Source organism: Uranotaenia lowii, chromosome 1 (assembly GCF_029784155.1).
Source record: "Uranotaenia lowii strain MFRU-FL chromosome 1, ASM2978415v1, whole genome shotgun sequence".
In the NCBI taxonomy this organism is placed as follows: Eukaryota; Metazoa; Arthropoda; class Insecta; order Diptera; family Culicidae; genus Uranotaenia; species Uranotaenia lowii.
Genome location: NC_073691.1, coordinates 190,228,303 through 190,251,570, shown reverse-complemented (window position 1 = coordinate 190,251,570; position 23,268 = coordinate 190,228,303). Strand labels below are relative to the sequence as shown.

The 23,268-nt window shown below is 37.4% G+C and overlaps 1 protein-coding gene across 3 annotated transcripts in view; it reads right to left on the bottom strand.

The window, feature by feature from the left end:
• Positions 1–1,411: 1,411 nt before the first annotated feature.
• Positions 1,412–23,268, bottom strand: part of LOC129741162 (protein TRC8 homolog) — a 35,535-nt gene continuing 13,678 nt past the window's right edge. Inside the window, exons 1-8 of one of the 3 annotated variants that reach the window (XM_055732883.1) lie at positions 14,808–15,154; positions 14,453–14,729; positions 13,698–14,387; positions 5,278–5,419; positions 5,039–5,213; positions 4,464–4,660; positions 3,395–3,637; positions 1,412–3,318 (exon numbers count right to left, since the gene is read on the bottom strand). In XM_055732883.1, coding sequence (XP_055588858.1) covers positions 2,896–3,318; positions 3,395–3,637; positions 4,464–4,660; positions 5,039–5,213; positions 5,278–5,419; positions 13,698–14,387; positions 14,453–14,703 — 2,121 coding nt within the window. In that variant the 5' untranslated portion in view covers positions 14,704–14,729; positions 14,808–15,154 and the 3' untranslated portion in view covers positions 1,412–2,895. Of the gene's footprint in view, positions 3,319–3,394; positions 3,638–4,463; positions 4,661–5,038; positions 5,214–5,277; positions 5,420–13,697; positions 14,388–14,452; positions 14,730–14,807; positions 15,155–23,268 lie in introns of those variants that run through there. The other 2 variants (XM_055732872.1, XM_055732877.1) reach the window with 2 other exon arrangements.

Here is a 23,268-nt window from a genome sequence, read left to right as displayed (position 1 = left end):
ACAATCAACAGACAAACTCAAAGAAATTTTTGTTTTCTTTAAACAGTTTTCCGCTCGACAAATTTCTCTGTCTCAATTTGCCATTCTGAAAAAGGAAAAAAAAATGTTAACCCTGCTAACGTCCAATTCGTTTGTAACGTCGGACGAAAAAGACAAAGTTTCTCACACCTGACTCTTTTTTGTCTCAATATAGGGTTGTAGTTGCTTGGTTCCGCCGTTTTATTTCGGTTTTAAATACAAAGGAACAAACCGCGGCCGAAGTTCAATATTACCGGGAGATTCAACCAACCGGAAAAGTTTCCTACTTGGTAGGCCTCTACATACATATAGTGTTTAGTTGGTAGCTTATGGAAAATGGATGCCCGTTTTGCAGAGAGAGAAATAGAGAGCACACGTGTTTTGTTCCTCGAAGCCATTTGTTCATTCATATTTTTCTGGTAGTCCGAACACTTTGCCCATTGTGTTATTGTTGAAAGGAATTGATGCACATTAGTAAGAAAATTGGACGGTGAAGGTTCGGTAGCCTTTAGGGTTGATTTTCACCTGTTGGATTGATTGGATTCGTTTTTGTAACATATCGACAGTTTAAAGTTTTGTAGAAAAATAATCGAACGACTTTCACTGGTCCATTTTGCTACTATACATTTCAATTTTTTTTTTCATTTTTATTATTTTGTTTATTGGTATTATAATTATAATTTCTATCAATTCTGTCTGTTTTGTCATTTTCGTCAATTTTTATTATTTCTTTAGGTTACATTTGTCCGTTTTTGTTATTTTGGTCATTTATATTTGTGTCAATTTTGTTATTTTTCCTTTGTAATATACCTATATACCTACCTATAGATTTTTTAAATTTTTGTCATCGATCGCTACTTACATGTACCCCTCAATGTTCTTTTTAAACATTTTTGCACGAGACTTATTGAACTGGGAATTAGAAATATGAGACCTGAGATATGGCAAATTGAACTTTAGACCTGGCACATGAGTCTCAAATATGTCTACGTTTTCAAGTTCCAGGTTTCAGGTCTCCGATGTTAAGTCTCAGGTGCAAGGTCTCGTGTATCAAATTTATTGTCTCAAGTTTCATGTGCAAGGGCCCATTTCTTTCTTCTCAGGTCTCAGATTGCAGGTTCTACTTGATACATGAAGTTCCTAGTCTCTGGTCTCAGTTCTCAAGTTACATGTCTCATTATCTCAAGCTTCAGAGCTTCGGAAATAGCAAAATTAATCCTGGAATAAACATGGTTATTGCACAGGTTTTTACACGGTACGTATGTATGTCTACCCGTGTAAAAACTGTAGGTATATGTTTCAAGATATGCCCCGCTCTTGAAATTAAAAACTCCACTATTAAAATCGAAGGCCATTTTCGGAACATTTCAGACAGCGACGTAACATTTTACGGTTTAAATAAGAACCTATTCTATATTTTCTCCTTTTTCTCATGCTGAAGTAGCGCGACACACCTTCTTCCCGTTCATCCCGACCTATCTCGACGTTTTCATCAATAATGGCATCATCTCAGAGGATGATGTTTTGATTCTACTTCTGATAGAATTGTTTTATGCGTTTTACACTGATAGTATTTACACGTGCGTGCGCGCGTAGCGTCTGATGCTTGGTTTAAACATCATATTTTAATTGTTTACATTTTTTCAACCAACTTCCAGCGCTGTTTTTTTTTTGCGAAAAATGATAATCATCTGTGTTTTGTTTTATTTCAGTTTTTTCAAAACTGATTCAATGATCGCGTTCTGCTCTTCGTTTCAATACATTCAATTGAAATGAAGAAATAACACGATTACATACATCGTACAATTTGTTCGGTTGCAATTGTTCTTCTTTACTAATCCCATATGATACGCTCCTTAACATTTCGTACCATACTTTCACTAGCCCATGAAAGAGTAATATTTTTTTTCGCATTGTTCGATAACAACAATAATAATAATAACTACCGTTTCACTAGACATTTGCTTTAAAAATCCTAACAAAACGAGACTATCTAAAACAAAGCACTTGGTTAACTAAAAAGAAAATTAAGAAATAAACTAAACAACATTTGGAGAAATAAGTTCTGTCTGGGTGTACAATTTTGAAAAACACATTTGTCAACCCGGTTTTGGAACCTGATTTCAGTTGGGGACTCTTCAAAACGATTAACGTAATCCGTTATTCAACCAGTTGAATATTAACGTAGATGGTAAATACAAGGATAGCTAACTCTCTTGTTCCAACAGACAAGAGTTGATCGGTTTCAGCACCTACTGACTGAGCTGACGGAAGAGGTCAACATTTCAATCGAATTCATTTCTTTATTTTTAACATCTTGTATATTGAGACATACTTGACAAATATGTATGTAGTTAATGATCAAATTTCTGGACTTGAAATGTGTCTGTTTTGTGAAATTTGATTAAAGAGCTTTTTCTGTTCACCGTTTTCTGAATAAGTGATGCGTGTTCAAAATATTTAGTTCAATTGATGTATTTCAAACATATCGACGTATGTAAATTGGAGCCTGGATTTCTTCGGAAATTGCTGCGAACATGTAGAATTAGAAATGGAGATGCTTCGATTTTAGGAATAATTTGCGTGGACTTTCACTGTTCCATTTAAAGAAATAGAAGGTAGGTTGGCAGCAGTTTAAAAATTGAGTAAAATTTAATTTCATTAGCCCGAATAAATTCAAAATAGCACGATTCTCTAAATCAAACATGCCTAACAACTTCAAAACTGGAAATGCGTATCATTTGGAAAATAAATAAAAAACTAAACCATAGCACCCTCCCTTAAATTTGAAGAACTTTTTCTTTCAACCGAATGGTGGAAAAGATTTTACAGCAGCGCCACGTTACGTACCACTAACCTGGCAAGTGGAGGCTTAGATTACTCCAGACCGTCCAGAATCTCCCGATCCACCGATGACCTAGGCTGATGATGCGGTCGATCGGCGTTTGTCGATGAGTCGGCAGCAGCCAACGACGTCGAAATGGAACCGACCGAAGGCAAAGGAATAGAGGATGCCGTCGAGGTCGACATCACCGAGGATGGGTTCGGAATTCGGAACCCACTTACGGACAGATGGCTGCGCCCGGAACTGCTGACCACGGCCGGAAGCGCGCTGCTAATGATGCTGCTAGTATTGCTACTACTATTACTACTGCTGATGGTGCTACTTTCTCCACTGGAACTAACTGTACTGGTCGAGTTGGTGCTACTGCTGGCACTCGAACTTGTCGAATCGGCACTGGTTGTGCTTGGACCACTACCAGAGGAACCAGTCAGTGAGTACGAATTAACCGCACTACCCTAAAATAACAGAAAAAAAAAAATCAAAACTGTACATCTGTCTCAATGTTTGATAGTATTTCGATTAAAAACTCACCTGTCCATTGATGTTCCCGTTTTCCTGCCCGGTACTATCCGCTGCTGGTGCTTCGACCCCGTTGTCAATGGCAGCCCCGCCACCAGCCGGGTCATTGCCACCGGCTTTTCCACCGGTCGGTCCGTCCTGGTTCATGATTATTTCATGGCACAGCGGACAGCGGTCCTGCACGTACAGCCACTTTCTCAGGCACACACCATGGAAGTAGTGCTTACAGCGAGTGATTTTCGCCGATGTCATTTCCTAGTGAAAAAAAACAGTGTTGATTGACATTTTAGTAAATTTCTTCGATTTTATTTCATCATATTTTTACAATTGTTTGACAGAGCTACATTTTTTCACTTCAACGATAAAAAATACTCGAAAAGAGTACAACTCAACTCAAGCTAGCCAATATATGATCCGATTCTTAACAGAAAGTAAGGGCACGTTTTAGGAATTGTCCCCTCACTTTTTTGTTAAGTTATGATCAGAGAGATGTCAGGATGCAATTGGTGGATGGTTATTGAAAAACTTTTCCGGTACAGCTGTATTCGATGTTTACTTTTAGGTTCGAAAACATCCACTTCGGCTCAGCAGGCAAGTGTTCTGCCAACTGAACTATATCATAAGCCGTCTCTCTATGGTAGGTTTAGAAATAGGCTATAGAAATAGAGATCCAAGATTGTAGTTGGAGATGGATTGACCAAACATTGCGAAAAGTTGAGAACGGGATTTGCAGAGAGGCCCTTGATGGGAATTCAGACGGACATCGAACAAGAAGCAGGCGCAGAAGCTCGTGGCGGCCTAGTACGGCCTCAGAAATAAGAACTGTTGACGAAAATCCTGATGCATTGGATCAGATACCTTCTCTCCACTTACGCATAATGATAGTAAGAGAGGCTCCGTAATTGTCGGAGCGACTCAACTGTTAGTGAGATCTTCACATCCCTTGAGTCGTAGGTTGCCTGTCCCTGGTTTAGATGAAGATCTCCAATAGTCAGGCTATCGTTGAAATCGAACCAAATGAGGACTCCATAAATCGTTCAAAAACTACCGAATACAGTGAAGGTAACCAAGTTATACTGACCTGATAGCAGATGGCGCACACGTCGTCGAACGCGCGCAGCTGACTAGTGGTCGCTTCGGGCAGCGAGCTGATCTTGTGCACCGCCGTGCGTCGCTTCATGAACACGCCCCAGCCGGCCCGCGCCTCGCACCAGATGTTGAAGTAAGCGTGGATGCACATCATCAGTGCCCGGATCGCGCCGCCTACAGGAATGGTAGCTAAGCAGTAGTGTCAAGTCGCCCAAGTATCGGATTTTTTACAAGTGTTTATGTATGTGTGTTCGTCAAACGGTTCAATTTCGATTTACGACAGTCGGTTTAGTAAAAGTTGGTTTTTCAAGGTTGGAAGTAAGGAAATCGAGGAAAGTTACAGGAAAAGGAAGGTCACGGGAGAGTAAAAATACTTTTTGAAAATCAATCAAACTAAAGATACAATAAAAGTATTATACATAGAAAACAAAACAAAAAATAATAACTAAAGTATTTTTAAAAGAAGAAATATTGTCCAAATAATAAAAATAATAAATGCTACGAAATCATGTGGAACTTACGAGCGAGTTTGTTGTTACATTAGTTGCGTTATTGTATAAAATTTACCTGACTCAAAGATTAGAATCCAAGCGCCATTGAAGAAGAGAAAAATTCCAAAGCAAAATTCAACGGAATTCCCGAACGCCCGGATGTAGTACACGTAATCGTCCAATTTTTCCCAAAACGTTTGCCGCCGTGCATCCAGCAGGAATAGCGTGTAGGTTGCTAAACTAACCAGAACCTGCAATCGAATTAGAACAGTAAGTTATGGAAAACAACTAGGTAAGGAAAGCGCCTCTCCGTACCTTGATGATGACTTCTACCGAGAAGGCTGTCACGGCCAGCAGCCACGTCGAAGGAGAATGGCGTGACCATAGAACACTGAGCAGTCCAACCGGTGTGATTAGCAGAAAAGCGCATACCATAAGGGCCCGGGCGTGGCGTTTTCTGAAATTGAGACAGAAAAGCTCAAGTTTGTTGAAATACGGTAGTACAATTTATTTTTTGAATCTCTTTCGAAAGCCTTCCTAAACATACTTTAAATTATTGGAACCACTCCTAGGAACGTGCTCTTGCCATTCAAATGTTTCATCTGATGTTCAATGCGTGTCTCCTGAACACTCTTATTTCACAGTACATTCGGATTATAACCCACTCTCAAACCGTCAATCCTAAACTAAACATCCCAGAAAAAATCATTGGGAAAAAATCGAGATAAGAAGTTAAATCCCTAGGATACTAAGCTTCGTTGTATGGAAACACGTAAAACAGATCAAATACAGTGAGGGGCAAAATAAAGTGTCCAAATTATTTTTTTTTTTCAATTTCTTTTATTTTTCTGGTTAAAATTCATCGAAAACGCATCGTAATCATTTTTTAAATATTGTTTATTATGTTCTTTTCAATTTTTGTCAATGTTGTGCTGTTAAAAAAAAAGTTTTCTGGTAGAGAAAAAACAATTAATATTCCAAAAAAAAAAAACAGGGGCAAAATAAAGTGTCCAGATCGGTACAGCTTCAAATTGATTCAAACTGAAGGCAAACAAGAACGATTTAATAATGGGTATGGCCTCCTTCGGCATTCAACACCTCCTACAAGTAATTCGGTATACTTTCAACAAGGTTGTGCAAATGTTGTGGGTCGAGTTCCTCCCATGCTCCATGGCATCAAAATAAGTATTTTTAATTTGTCACACCAGTCTTATCAATCAGAGCATCGAGGATGGTCCACAGATTTTCGATGGGGTTCAGATCAGGACTTTGTGGGGGCCATTCAAGGGGTTTGATGCGGCAGGAACGGGAAAATGACTTCATCAGATTGGCCGTATGCTTCGGATCGTTATTTTGCTGTAAAACGAAGCGCTCTTCGAGGCCCGTCTTGATGAGGGATACCTCTAGGATTTCCCGCAGGATATGGGAATATCACTCAGCTGTCATGATACCGTCAATTTTTACCAAATTGTCCACCCCACACCATCACGTTATCTCCTCCGTGCTTGACAGTTCCTAGGATATGGCGATCTTGGAGCTCTCCACCCGACTTGCGCCACATATGATCCCGCTTCATCCGGTTGAATAGCTCGAATTTGGATTCGTCGGCCCATAACAATGTTTTCCAGTACTCGAGCCGTTTATCGGCGTGTTCCTTGACGAACTTGAGCTGTTTAGCCTTGTTGACCTGGCTGATGAAAGGCCTTCTCACTGCGATCTTGCTATGGTACTCCTTTGCACGGATGCGGCAACGGACAGTACGACGCAATACCGAAAATTGGAGCTCTTCCTGTATCTGCCGGATAGTTATTATTGTGTTTTTCTTCACTTAAAGAATGATTTTCTTGTCCGTTCTGGCATCTGTCTTGGGCTGAGTCCTCTTCCTGGGCGATCCATCTCCGATCCGAACGTTTTCATCTTCTTCACGATTTTTGATACCGCTGTCTTGCTGATTTCGTAGTGCTTGGCCACTTCCCGGTGCGTTTTACCGTTATTCACATCACGAACAACCAGTTTCCGGATGGACAACGGAATGGAACCAGAAATTTATGCGTTCTCCATATTTTACAACTTATTCGAATGTAGACACCTGTTTGAACACTCCAGAGCCAAGCCAGTTGTTTATGAAACGTCAAAATACACAAAACAAACAATTCGAGGGGCCTCGCGATGGAAATTTATCGAAATTATATTGATTTTTGAGTTGGACACTTTATTTTGCCCATTTTTTTTGGAATAGTAATTGCTTTATTTTTCTATCAGAAAAACTTTCTTTTTTTTTACCAGGGCAACAATAACAAAAATTAAAACGAACATAATAAACAATATTTCAAAAATGATAACGATGTGTTTTCGATGAATTTTAACCAGAAAAATAAAAGAAATGATAAAAAAATATTTTGGACACTTTATTTTGCCCCTCACTGTATATGCTTGTTGTGTTCAAATATAAGCGCGTGGAGACAAATGACCACGACACCAGTTTGTTGCACTGAGTTCAAGCTTCAATGTGGTTCATTAGTTCACTTGCACGTTTTTTGCAATAAACGCTCTGAAAGTTGAGTAAAAATAAAGTTGCAATAAGTTGGCTAGGAAACGTCGTAGAATGTTGAAATCTTATGCAAAACGTGTGATTTGAATGCTTCAACAAATGTTCAGAACATCTTATTCATGTAAATCCTCCTCTAGCTATATAGTTAAGTTTAAAAACTAACTTTTAAATAACTTAAAATAAAACCTTTAGAACTCTGCTCTGAATAGAGATAGAGTTTTGATGTTTTCAACGAAGTCTCATATTTTCACGTATTCGACAACTTTGTAGTATAAAGTAAAGCTCTATCAAACACGCAGAAAAAAGATTTTTTATTTCAAAGGAAAGTGCCGCAAAAACAAAGGATTTTTTCCTTTGATTTTGGGATAAATAAAAATTCCATTGGTTCAAGGACATTTTCCTTTGTTTCAAAGAATTTTTCTTTTGAAAAATCTTTGAGTCAAAATCTTAATGCTTTGAAACAAAAAACAGTTTCATTTGATGCAAAGTTGTTTTCGTTTGCTCCAATGTAATTTAGATTTAGATTTAAAAGGATTGGTTCATTGAAATATTTTCCTTTTATTCCAACTGGAAAAAATATTTTCTGTTGTTCAGAAGTTCCAATTAGGAATTTTGAACAATAAAAAGAAACAATTTACATCTTAAATTCATTTTTATTACAAACTTTTTTTTTTTTTATGTTTATCGTCTAGGGTTATTCACATTGTAAGTAAAATTTATAACTATTTACATTTCTGTCTGTTTTAGCTGTTTCAGTAAGGTAATATATAAGCGAAGCAAAGTGTTTTATGAGTAAATGTTTAGTGTTTCTTTGGAAGTTACAAAAATCGGGAAATATCCAATCCATTTTCTGTAGATTTTGTGTTCTCCTATCGATGGTCGAAAATAGATTCCTTTGGTACTGCCATATTAATTTCGTGTCTCCGCATTCAAAAAGAACATGCTCCAAATCATCCGTGGTCCCAGGACAGAAATCGCAGTGTGGATCAGCTCTCATACCTCTCCTAAATAGCAGATCATTGTTTGCTAGTTTGTTGTGTACGATTATAAACCATGTGGATCTTCGTTGAGACGAAATTCGATTGAAATGAATGTTTTTAAAAATCCTTTTCCACTCTCGCTGTGGATTTTCTCGAACAATTTTGGGGTCCTTTAGTCGTTGAAGGTAAAATTGATAGATGCTCGATGAACATGGCGATCGACGTAGATTAACTGGTAGAAATGCAGATTCCTGTACAACGGTCCTTATATGAGAATATTTCCTTGGGATTGCAGTTATATTCGGTGGACTAACATTATTCTCCAAGAAACTCCACATGAATTGGAGATTCGAACCAGCTCTCAGCAACCTATTCACCAGCAAGGACTTTGATTTCAGTACTGGTGAGTGAAGGTTAAGACCTCCTCTTTCCTTTGGAAGAACCATAGTTTCGAATGCTACCCTGTTCCGGGATCTGCCATGCCAAATAAATTTCCCTATTTGCGCCGTGATTTTCCCAGCAAACTTGTTTGGCAGCGGAAGTGTTGATGCAATATACCAGAGTTTTGAAGAGATGTAGGTATTAATCAGAATAATTTTTTGGCATAAATTTAATACTCTTACATTATTCATCCATAGCCTAATTTGGAATCCCCGGATTGTTTTTTGCCAATTTTCTTCGATGATGTGTTCAAATTGTTCACAGAAGTAAACTCCAAGGATTTTCACTTTTGGTTCTATTCGTAACCAACTACTATTTGGGGAAAGAACAACATTTCCAATAGCAGTTGCTACAGTTTTCAGAGGGTTTAAGATTGCCCCCGAAACCTGTTGAAACTCCTGAAATAGGTTAACCAAAGTCATTAGTTGGTTCTCGTTCTCAAGAAATATTGAGATATCATCGGCGTATGCGTTTAGCACTGATGCTGGGAGTGTTGTACTGATTTTATCGAGCAGCGGCTGTATGTAGATGACGAAGAGCAACATCGACAGGGGGTCACCCTGACGGACGGAGCATTGTATCCTGAATTCGTTGGATAACTGTCCATTTATTAATACCCTCGAGTGGCTGTTGGCAAAGAAGGACATAAGTAGGTTTATAAGAGACTCGTTGAAGTTCATTTTATGCATCGTTGCCGCCAAGAAAGCATGATCAACCCGATCAAACGCATGGTCCAGATCTAAGGCTATTAGAAGTGAGTTTTGTTTATTTGTAGCTAGCTGGCAGATGTAGTCTAAAATTTTCGATGTTGCTTCGAATATATTTTTTCCTCCATTTGAGCATTTTTGTTTGTCCGATAGCACCATAGGCAGCAAATCTGTTAAACGTCTTTTTAAAATTCTTTCAACCAGTTTATAATCGAAATTTAACAGCGAGATAGGTCGATAGTCTTTTACGCTATTCGTGTCACTTTCCTTTTTAATCAGTACAATTATTCCGTCAAAAAATTCTTTCGAAGCCAAACCTCGTATGACATCGTTCATTACTTGAGTGAATTCTCGGCCAATGGTGTTCCAACATTTTTCATAAAACTCTTTTGGCAATCCATCTATTCCTGCAGATTTCTTCGAAGCACTAGATTTTATCGCGCTCCAAATTTCGCCTTGGGTTACTTCTTGGAGCACTTCTCGGTTCATCTCGTTGTTTTCGGAAATTTTTAGAATAGGTTCGAAGTTGTCACTCCATCTGGTCTGAGATGGACTATAAAGCTCTTCGAAGAAGTTCTTGAAGTGTTGCTGAATGTTATTTTGATCCGTGACTATTCCTGTTGATGTTTCAATTTGACAAATATTGGTTTTTTTCTTCTTGTTTTTCTGGCAGGCGACATGAAAAATTGAGGTGTTCTCTCCACCAATATAGCATTCGTTCCACTGCTTGTTGGCTGAGGAAATTTCCCTCTGATGTCTAAGCATAAGGCTTTTTATATGGTTGATGTCTCTGAGTTGTTGTGGGTCACCATAGTAACGATCATACGACCTACTCAACATAGCATAATACAATTCAGTTGTATCCTGATCCTTCCGACGTTGAAGAGCTGATTTCCATTGCAAGAATGATTTAGCTTTCTGTTTAACGAATTTCGTCCACCATTCGATCCAATTGGGGAAATGTCTTTTTTGTCTGCACCAGTAGTTCCACTTTGTATTAAATTCTGCCATAATTTCGTCATCGTTTAAGACCTTTGGATGCATTCTCCAAACTCCTCTACCAGGTGCCGTGCCAAGATGAGGGAGAGCTATTCGTATTACGTATGCTTTATGGTCAGAAAAGGCTGTTGCAGCAAAATAAGCACATCGGACCGAACTTCGTATGTTTGAGGGTAGTAATATTCGATCCAACCTTGAAGCAGAATCGGCTCGTACGAATGAATATTCTACATAATTTCCTTTAAGTATTTCCCATGTGTCTTTAAGATCAGACGATTCCATAAGCCTTCGGAGCATAGGAGAGTACGAGTTTGTCCCAGTAGCATCTTTGCGATTGGTAACAGAATTAAAATCGCCTCCCACTATCACTACGTTTTGTGCATCTAATAGATGATTCGCTAGTGTAGAATTGAAGAAAATTTCCCGATTTGCGCGATTTTGTGTGCCAGGTGGTGCATACAAGTTAATAAAAGTTATGCTGCCGATACCTAAACTTATCAAACGAGCATCTAGGCTTCTTTGTACTCTATGGTAGACATAGTAGTTTCTCAATGCAATCGCTGTACCTCGCCGGCGTTCGTCGACATTGAAAACGATGTTGTACCCATTTATTTCAAGGTCGGTGACAGCGACTTCCTGGAGAAAAATAACGTCCAGTTCAGCAGCGCGGATGAACGAAGCCATGGACTGCAATTTCGTTTCGTTGGATACTCCATTCATGTTAATGGTTCCGATTTTATAACTGTGCGAAGTCATCATGAATCAAATGTAGTATCGACAAAGCAGATTCTGGTAACCCTGGATGCTGCAATCATTCGTCGTAGTTTGTTGTGTACTGCAAAGGATGAGATTTCACTGAGAGGAGCAGTATCATCGGGAGCTAAGGCTGAACATATACTGTAAATTTTGCTTACCGGTGAGAAAAAAACAGCTTCTTGTCCGGTAATTTCGTTGGCTACGATCGTTGTTGACATCAGCGGCAAAAGTACTACGGCACATCTCGAGAACGTTTGGCTGCTGATGTAAATATTGCTGGCTGCTTTCTTATCACGTCCAAGAAGTAATGCGTTGATGTGAATTTGGTGACAAATAGGGCTGGTATAAGTAGTTGTTGATACGATGAGAGTGAATGTATTATTTGGCATTTTGAGCTTTGGTCCTAGATGATTCTCGTGAACGTTGGTTGCTGCGCTGTTCCTGACTACGTGTGATTCGCTTTTCTTCGTTGTTTTGATCCACATTCATTGGCGAAGCCGGCCGTTTTATGGTCGACGTCAGATTGGTTGTCGTTTTGTTTAGCGCTTCAGGAAAACTGCGGGATGCTGATGTTGAACTTTCCACGATCTCGACTTCATTCATAACGATAGATGATTGGTTGGCCGGGCTTAGCAACGGAGGGAAATCTTCATCCATTTCAGTGGATGATATTGACAATCTTCTAGTGGTACCAGCATTCAAGTTTTGTGTGTCTTCATTCTGAATATTCGAGGTATCCGTGCTAGTGGTTGAGGATGTCTTAAAAAGATCTGACATTAATCTTTTTTGAACATCATTTTCCACTTGTAGCGACTTAGCATATTCCGAGCATTTTTGTGTGTAGTGAACATTTCGGTTGCAATGTTTACAGGTAGCAGTTTGGCCTTTGTAGGTAACCAATGTCATAGATGACTCAACAGTGATGTAGGATGGTATAGGTTTTGCAAGCTTCATTCGTACTATTCTGATACCGTTTGGTACCCCGGGGAAGAAATCCTTCCAGGTTTCAAGCTGAATTGATTGTATTTGGCCATACTCGCGCAGACGAAAAGCTAGTTGTTGGTTGGTGATTTGTGGTCTGAGATCGTGGATCCTAACCTCAATTGAGCCGTCCTCCATAGACAACACAATATCGTAATTCTTCCCTTCGTACTGTAGTTGATGCTGCATGTTGTGTTCTTGAACAATTCCACGGGCTGTTTGGGCTGAGTCGGTTCCTACAAAGACCTGTCCATTGCTGATTTGAAGGTGCTTTACCTGGGTGACTTCCATGCCGAGTTTTTCAATAATGAAATTGGCGATTTCCGGATACTTGACCTTAACGGGAATGTTTCGGAGATTGATGACAAAGGTGCGTTCGACCGTTGAGGTCATTTTGGCGAGTGTTGGATCCTTTAACAGGATTCCGATTTAGCGGAAAGACGGACAAAGTCCGTGAGACTTTTTAGAAAATCAAAACCTTGTTTTGATGACATCAAAAAATGCGTCCGACTCTAAAGTGAGCAAGATGGCAACTAAACTTAACACAAACACTGGTTCACTATAATGGAATTAACCGGTCCTAAATTTTGGCCTGAGGGCATTCTTCTTGGACCGCTCAATAAACTTCCGGAAGCAACTCCGGTCATCCAACTGGTGATTGCCGCTGAAGATCGGCCCGAAGATAATCAGACCGCTGGATTTTGGGCGGAATCAGCCGTGGTCCTGTAACAATGCAAAAGTTTATATAAAATCTTAAATATTCACTTTTTGACTAATGGATTAACACGCACTTACCATGGTATGCATTCCTCATCCTGAATCCTCCTAAATAGCTATCTCTGATTCACTAGTTTTGATTTTTAACACGACCGGCGAAACTTAATTCGAAATTCGGTACTTGCTCAATCCAAATTATCTTCTAAGTTTGAAGTTTTAACTTAAAGAAATTATTCCTTTCTGTTGAAAACATTTTTCTTTGGTTGAAAGAAAATTTACTTTGTTACGATAATTCATTGATTCAAAGAAAACAGGAGTTTGATTAAAAAAACTGAGTGTTTTGAATCAGAGTCAGTTTTGTTTTGTTTCAAAATCCAAGTTTTCTCTGCGTGAATAAAAAAGTTAGAATTTTCAATTTTTTTATAGTGGATTTTGACTAACTTTTGATGCTTTCAAGTTATGAAGCATGTTTGAAGAAGCGAATGTTCTGAAGACACTTAAGAGATATGATAAAAGACAGAGGCGCTACGAAAAAAGTTCCACTTTTAGCTCTTTTGGACAACTGTGCGACGCCTTTTACTACCGATCTCTATCCGAAATTACCTTGACGGGTTCCTGGCGGCACTGAGTGACATCAGAATGGGTGCCACAATGTTGTGCAGGAAGTGAAGCAATGCCGTAATCAGCAGACAAAGATTTCGGCACAACCGCACGAAGCGTTTGTCCGGCGAGAGGGACGTCAATCCGGTCTGCAGCGCTAAAATGTAGAACAATATGGCCGACACGGTCCCAATGGATTTGTCCTCGTCGTAGTCTTCCGATAGCAGGAACAGCTGGAACGCCTTTCCGATGTAGTGGCAAATCAGTGAGATGATACTGGTCATGCCGAGGACGGCCGTTAATGTTTCACACCCACTGACGAGCAGATTCTGGAAGGTGGCCGCAAATCGCAGCGGAACGTCCGATGCCACAAGCAGACTTATCAACTGTTCCGTCAGCCGGATGGTCCAGAAGGCACGCAGCACACAGGGCACATTCAACCGTTGCCACTCGTTCTCGATCAAAGCTGATATACCAAAGTTGCTGGCAAAATTCCGCGCATGGGAATACCCGTTTAAGATGGTTTTGACAACATCGAAGGACGAACTCCACAGCGCTATCTTGGAAAGCACCAAAGGTAGGATGGCGGCAAAGGCGGGGGAATGTTTCAGGACCACCGTCGGTAGCGGAAGCATGGCCAGCAAAAGTGGCATCAGGAAGCTAAACGGGAGAGCTTTCTGGGTAAAATGGTACCTGAAAAAAACATAACGATTATTTTTGGTATAGGTATTTAGAGAAATTATTTTAAAGGTTCTCACTTCGGTCCAAGATGAATGTAGGCAAAAATTACCCCCATCAGCCACTGGGCCAGCAGATGGGGCAGTATCGAAAGCGCAACGCCTCCCGGATCCAGCAACCTGTCCATGTTTAGTGACAGGATGTCCTCCAGCAGACTAGGTCCGTCCGAGATGACCGAGATGGCCGATACGTTGCTCCAGTAGGACAGAAATATCAGTCCCACCGAGATGATGTACATGTACACTATGACTAGATGGCGCGTCCATAGCATGAAGACGCACGCTGCGCTGATGCAACCTGGATAGGAAAGAGAGAAATGGGGGAAAAGGTTACTTCATTGTAGAAGAAAAGTATCGAAAGAGATATTTTTGGTACATTGTTTGTGCTGTTTTCGATGATTTTCGCTCGAAACTAATAATTGGATAAGATTGAAGGGTAAACCTTTGGCCGTCAAACTGGTCACTGGGTATTGACTCCAGTCAGAATGGCGAAACACATAATTCAAACAAAAACCTTATGAAGTTGAAAAAAATCCTTCTAAAAATAGGGGGGTCGGAAGTGGATTAATAAATTTATAAATACTGCTCAAAGCTCCTATCTATTTTAATTGAAGCAGCACTCAAAGACGTTGAGTATCATAATATTTCTAACTCGTGCCGTCGGCGCGATTACCACTTGTTATATCGTTGCCATTCGGCAAGGAAAGACATAGTTATATATGGCTAGGGGCAGACAGAAAACAAGGAAAAAAAAACAACCGCACACTAAAAACTGTTGCACTTGCTCTTTTGGTCTGTCTACTACCCCTCAAGTTATGGTATTGTGTGCGTTGGCTGACAGAAAACAAAATCAAAACAAAAATAAACAAAGTTTGATAATCGTCTCTGATTTCACGATGGTCCGGATAAACCCATCTAGGAGGAAAAGTGCACATCACTGTTGTTGACCTGGTGTGAGTTTGAACGAGACATGTCGATTTATTGTTTTGTGTTTATAATTCTACATACATTATTAAAATAACAATATATTATATTTACAGTACATTTACAGTACATTTACAGTACATTAACATTTACAGTACATTTACAGTACATTTACATTACATTTACATTTACATTACATTTACATTACATTTACATTACATTTACATTACATTTACATTACATTTACATTACATTTACATTACATTTACAGTACATTTACAGTACATTTACAGTACATTTACAGTACATTTACAGTACATTTACAGTACATTTACAGTACATTTACAGTACATTTACAGTACATTTACAGTACATTTACAGTACATTTACAGTACATTTACAGTACATTTACAGTACATTTACAGTACATTTACAGTACATTTACAGTACATTTACAGTACATTTACAGTACATTTACAGTACATTTACAGTACATTTACAGTACATTTACAGTACATTTACAGTACATTTACAGTACATTTACAGTACATTTACAGTACATTTACAGTACATTTACATTACATTTACATTACATTTACATTACATTTACATTACATTTACATTACATTTACATTACATTTACATTACATTTACATTACATTTACATTACATTTACATTACATTTACATTACATTTACATTACATTTACATTACATTTACATTACATTTACATTACATTTACATTACATTTACATTACATTTACATTACATTTACATTACATTTACATTACATTTACATTACATTTACATTACATTTACATTACATTTACATTACATTTACATTACATTTACATTACATTTACATTACATTTACATTACATTTACATTACATTTACATTACATTTACATTACATTTACATTACATTTACATTACATTTACATTACATTTACATTACATTTACATTACATTTACATTACATTTACATTACATTTACATTACATTTACATTACATTTACATTACATTTACATTACATTTACATTACATTTACATTCTTACTGATAATCTAACAGCAAAGTGCAAGTGATATATACTTTTTACTTTGTTGGATCTCAAAAGTGGTAGTCTATGGTATTTTTAATGAAAGCGTATTCTTATAGCGGAAGTCTTAATCAGCTCAAGGTTTTGATGTTGCAGACGCATAATAGTTTACTTTCCAGCCACCGGAAGTTTCAACTTGTCGCACTATTTTTTCAAGAAGAATCTGACTTGTTCCTTGAGGCAAATCTGCCATCAATTTTCTAAGCATTAGATTCATTCCGCCTTTCATATTGACAGAAGTTCCACTTTCTTATAAATTATCACCGGTGTCCAAATCAAAGCGGAAAAATCAGTCTTATGATCTGACGGAAAACTTTTTTAAATAAAGTTGTTTTTTTTTTTAAAGTTTGATGAACATCCTACGATTCCTAAAACATTAACGGATTAAGTGAAAAAGTGCGGATCATTTCTAATATATGGCATAAATAACTTGAAGATAGGCATTAATATCTGCAATATTTGCTGTCGGTAGTACTCGACTCGAAACATTTGGCAGTGTTTTTTTTTATTTCAGCATAATTTTCGGCCAGATGTGTGTAATTAATAGAATCTCTATCAACACGTCCCAATTGAAACAGTAAAATCAACACGCGATTCAAGTGTACAACAGAGTAAGAGAGCTAAACCAACGGCTGAAAAAGTGAGATGATACGAGACTGTACTGCCGTGTTATGACGGAGTAACGTATATCCATTTTTTCGATTTTGACTTTTTGACGCTATTGTGTGCGTTTTCCTATGAGCTATCAAATGCTTTCAACAAATCTAGAAAATATCAAACAGTTTTTGAGAAAATCGATAAAAACGAATCGCCAAAAACGCGATTTATACGCCGAAGTGACGTATATCCATGCGTTTTTGAAAGTGATACAGAACAATTTCAATAACCCGTATAATTTACAGGCGAAATTCCTCAGATTTGAAAAAAAATTATATTTTAACATGACAATCGGTTTAGAATAAAATAAAAAAGCCACCCCCCTACCCCTTTCCTCAGAATAAATGGTTCTCAAACAAAGAAGTTGTCGAGCCTTTTTGATAAATAAAATTTGAATGCAAACGTCGACATTATAATTAAAAAAAATCGAGAAATTATTTAACATTTGTAGAACAAAACAAATTCTTCATTAATTTTGCGTTGTTTTTTTTTTGTGTGGTCATTTGTTTGTTATAAGTTTGATACCTAAATTTACATACAGTTGCGTTCAAAAAAGAATGAAATTGCTTGAAGCTGCGCACCCACTTCAAACTTTGACAAGCTGCCATTTCTGTCTCGGTTGATATTTTTTTTAATGAAATTTTCACACGATCTAGTTAAACTATCTAACTAACGCTCTACGAAATTTGAAGTCTTTACAATGACTGGAAACAAAGATACAGCTATTCCCGTTAAAAAGGGAAATTTAAAATTGCTTCACTAAATGTGCTGTATCTTTGACAATTTTCATTGAAAAATCTTGAAATTTAGTCCAATGAACCTCATTTTCTACCCGGCACCATTTTTGATCACGTTCATTGATTTTGACGAAACTTGGCCTGGTACTAGATCAAACATTTTAACATCTTTGGACCAAATTTCAAGATTTTCCAATGAAAATTGTCAAAGATACAGCATATATAATGAAGCAATTCCAAATTTCCCTTTTTTTTACGGGAATAGCTGTATCTTTGTTTCCAGTCATTGTAAAGATTTCAAATTTCGTAGAGCGTTAATGAGATAGTTGAACTAATTTGTGTGAAAATTTCATGAAAAAATATCAACCGAGAAAGAAATGACAGCTTGTCAAAGTTGGAAGTGGGTACGCCGCTTCGCGCAAATTCATTCTTTTTTGAACGCAACTGTATGTCAATTTTCATCTAAATCCAATGTAAAACATTATGAGTCATCTACAAATCTGACATTTTCCTTCATTCCTGGTAATAATTAGCACCCACTTATACCGAATTTCAGTTCTCTACGTCTTATCTTAACGCTAAAACTAGGGCTGAGAGGGCAATTGAGGTCAAATAAAAAAAAAACTCACAAACGAACAAACGGAAATTGTTTTTTATGTACAAAGAAATACATACATTGAGAAGTTTCTCCGACAGCATCACTAAAATTTTCTTCCTCACTTGAATACAATTTAAGAAGATCCAACGCACTGGCCATTTTAAAGAACGAAATTTGTTCCAACTGCACGAAAAGACTAAGGATAAACGTCACTCCGACGGAGAATCGTCTAATCAAAACAAACGTTTATACGCCGAACTGACGCATATCCATTTGCAGTAATTATACGAATTTTACGCAAAATAAAGAGTTGTGCTTCAAAAGGCTGCATTTGTCATCTATCTTTGCATAAATTCTACAGATCACATTTTATGAAAAGTCTCAGATTAACGAATAAAGAGGAAAAACAGAAAATCGCTTTTATTCGCTTAAAACGAAAATGGTTTATACGTCACTTCGGCGTAACACGGCAGTGTAGTCGTATGTAGTGTCGAATGAGTGACGCTGCTGCCATGGCCTGAGGAGCTATATTTTCGTTTAACACCTTTTCCTGATTCATCATCATGACATGACGTGTGAGTTGAATTGAGGCGGCGCGGCGGCCGGCAGTTCATCGCCTGACCCAGTTCCAATGACCAAATAGGGAACCTACAAACAACCGTCATCGTCAGTACTTAGCACAGTTACATATTGCTAGAATTAAGATACGATAATTCCTCCCCGTATCAGCTGATCGATGGCGACTGGCTAAGGTAGAACGTATTGGTAGCAGCTTTCAAATGACTGCTAGAAAAAATTAATAGAAATATGGTTGATCACGTCTCTTAGCAGGTGCATCGTAAAGCTACACCAACAATAGATAACATAAACGTTGTAATGGACGGGTCGAAGTAAGATGCAGTATAGGTTGGTATTAAAAATACCGCCCGGTTCATAATTGATGAAGTTAAGAACATTCTGAAGCTACTGGCGTTGCTTGGTATTTGCTCGTATTTGATTGCATGTATATTTCCGCTCTCTTCTCTCGGCACTTTATGTATATATTTACATCGCGTGTTTCTCATGATAACCAAGGATTTAAAGTTGTTATGACGTGTCCACAAGGGATTGCACAAGATTCAGTACCTACGGATCGATGGGCCAAACTGGACACCTGCAAAGATTATCCATGATTATCCATCCAAACATTAGTTGCAAACAAATTGTATCAGCATCATTAGAATTATTTAAGATAAATGAATGACAAGATATGTACATGCTAGTTCAAAAATTTTAATTCCGATTAAATGAAACTGAAGGCTACATTTTTGTTATGTTGTTGTCGTCCTTTTGAAGCATAGTGGGCAGTTGCGACTCGTTGCAGCAACCAGAACGGCTCAATCGTAATCTAGTGTGGACTAAAGCCTAGTCCTTAAAGTGTACTGAACGTGTCATTTATACGCATTTGAAGTTTCATATAAAAGTACTTTGGATTTATGGATAACGACTGCATTTCAAAGGATTCAACACCGCATTTTTGTAAACGTTCGAATACATGGATAATATTTGAGTACGATTGTGAAAATCCAGGAAAACCCCATTGAAAGATCCCAAAACAGCTGAACATCAACTACGCGACCATAGTTCATGGAAGGTGAGGGGTTTAACCCTAAAAATATTGTTTTATTGAATTGTATTTGGCACGCTGTATCATTATTTGTATCCTACCCAACACTGTACTCTTATTTAATGAAAATCTTTAATCATCAGCCAGACTTCGCACTTTTCCTCGAACAAGACTCATAAGCTTCTGCACAGTTGCATTAGCCACCATTTTCACCACTTTTGGTCAATCCTTTTTAAATTTTCCGACGTCATCAGCTGGTTTTACGCATTTTCGTAGCTTTGCTTTGGTCAAAGCCCAAAAATTCTCGATTGGCAGTGCCTCGGGGCAATTTGGCGGATTCATGTTTTTTGGCACAAAACAGAGGTTTTGGCTTTTGTAGCCACCTTAGTGTGTCTTTGGCGTGATGACATAATGCCAAATCGGGCCAAAATATGACGGATCCTTCTTGCGAATTGATCATCGGCAATGAACGCTAGTGGAGGCATTCCTTGATATAGTTCTGGGTGTTCATTGTTTCCGATTTGACGTACGCGCAAGATATTTTGCCGCACTCGTAAATTGCCTGCCACACCATCACCTTTTTGCCAATTTTTTCGGTGAAAATGGCATTCTTCATTTCGAGGATATCCTTGTCCTTGCGTACAGTGAAGTATTGTGGCCCAGCAGGAAGGGTTTTATAGTCCAATTTCACAAATGTTTCATCATCCATGATAATGCACTCAGAACTAAATATTGAATCATACAGTTTCCTGGCTCTTGGTTTGACAGAAGCGACTTGATTTGGGTTCCTTTTAGGCTGTTTCTGCTTCCGGTACGTCTTGAGCCCAAGTCACTCTTTAGCACGCATCACGCTAGGCGTCGAGGTCCCGACTTTTCTCGCCACATCCCGAACGGAAGCCGATGGTTTCTGTTTGTAGGCATCTCTGACCTTTTTGTCGATAGCAGGACTCACAGGACCAGGTTTTAGACCACTCCTCGGTTCATCTTCAAATGTACAATGTTCACCATATTTTTCAATAGCTGTCCGTACTACTGCTACGCTCACATCATCTTCTTGGGCGAATTTTCTCAATAAGATTCCACTCACAGAAGACCACTTGTGCACGATACTTTTTCTCTTCTCCGGAGTAGGACCGCGCATTTTGAAATGTAATCACAAACTAAACGTTTTTTTATGTCACAGAAATGTGTAAACAAAATACAGAAATGTGTAATCAAAAGGACGTTCCCAGTAGAAGAAAAGAAGAAAAAAATCGATTAAAAATGACCGTTAACATTAGCTGTGCTTATAATTTCTAGAACAATCTATATTCAAAACCTCAGAGAAAAACCTTCTCCATGAGGGTTCAAAAAATGTCAAGAGAAAGGTTCTTCTCTAAACTCCAAATTTTAAGTTCTTAATAGAATTTTGATACATGTACTACTAAAGTCTATCAAGAGTAACAATTTTGATTCAGAATTAAGGCCCAAAATCGAAATCTTATCTAGGTCCACAATTCTACTACAGATTTTCTCACTTGTTGATAGATATTTAAAGACTCGAAATATACTATCAAAAGTTATTTACAAAAGAATGCATGAACTTTGGGTGAAGAATATCGAATTTTGAATAAGATTAGGCTCACTAAGGTTGCCTGATTGTCCGAATGTTTTTATTTTATTTGCAGTTCGGTTCGTCATTGAGATGAAATCCTGAATCGAATTTTGGTTTTACATTTAAAACTAAAATAAGATTCATTTTCCATGTTCTAAACTCATTAATCCGGAATATTAAATGAAAATATATAAAACTAGCTGACCCGGCAAACTTCGTTAAGCCTTTGAATTTCGCAAAAATAATGAACATGTAAATAAGCAGAAAATAGGTAACTAATTGTTTACGCTCATGAAACTGGATTGTTACCTTCAAACGGAGTGAATCGACACAGTTTTTTGACTTCTGTGACTACTTCTGTCATATTATGGTAGTACCTAACTCCAGGGGCAAAAATTTTCGAAGGAGATTGACTTTCAACAAAACTGGAAAGCGAATATCTTCTGGGATAAAGTTAAAAATCTATTTTCTTCCGTTTTACATTTTTTTTATTTACAGAGGATCCTTGACACCGATATGTTCAATTTCTATTAACCCCAAGATAAGTGTCAAAAAATGTTTTGTTGAAATGTGTCGTCATTTAAAGCAGTTTTGATCAACTGTCTTTCCTTTTTCGCCAAAACCATGTTTGAAATTTTCTTTATCGTTTAGGTACCAAATTTGTAAAAATGGCACAACACATTTCATGGTATGAAATTTCGCGATTTTTTTAAGCTGCAAATATATAAATATCAACAAATTTTCATATACCATTCTGTTTTTCGTTATCTATCATGCATTTGATATGTTCTCTGTATTAGATAATCTCCTCTTAATTTTTAAAATCATCTTTTTTATATCGACTTGAACTTTATCATAATTATCGAGAAATTTATGCTTAATCACTAAACAAATAAAATTAGAACATACAATATATGTGTATGTACATGGAATTTTTATTCACAGCAATTTCAAATCAAACGGTTATGAAATCTTTTTTTACTTTGAGATCTTGAATTCAAAATCAGAAATGAAATTCAAAAAAGTCTTTGCAAATCTAATTCAGTTTTCATTATCTCTGTTTTGGATCTTGAATCATATTTTCGTCGAGTTCAAAATTTTTATTTTCCAAGCTTCTTTTATTTGAAGATGTTATTGAACTAATTATCTGTTCTTGATTTCTGATACTGAGTGTTGGATCAAAATAGGAATTTTATTTTAACAAAGTCAACCCGATTTATATCCTTAATTTTGTTTAGTTTTTAAGCAACTTAGTATGAAAGGAAGAAGTGGATAGTATCTGACATTTCCTTGGTTTTCTGATGAAATTCATATAGAATTACAAAGTTAATATCATTCTATTCTCGAACTAACTCATTATATTTTTGACGTTTACAAAAACCAGGTAAATCAATTTATGAACATCTTGTTCTAATAATTAAAAATTAGACGTTCTCTTGGTGTTATACCATAAATATGAACAGAAGATTCTGTAATGGAATATTTCATTGTTATTTGTCAGTTGTTTTGGATATGTTAAAATTTCCACAGTCATGCGTTGAATATTATTTTTCTTGAATGATATGACAGTTTTTCATTTAACCGGAAAATAAACAAAACAAAAAAACGGAGTAAATAAAAT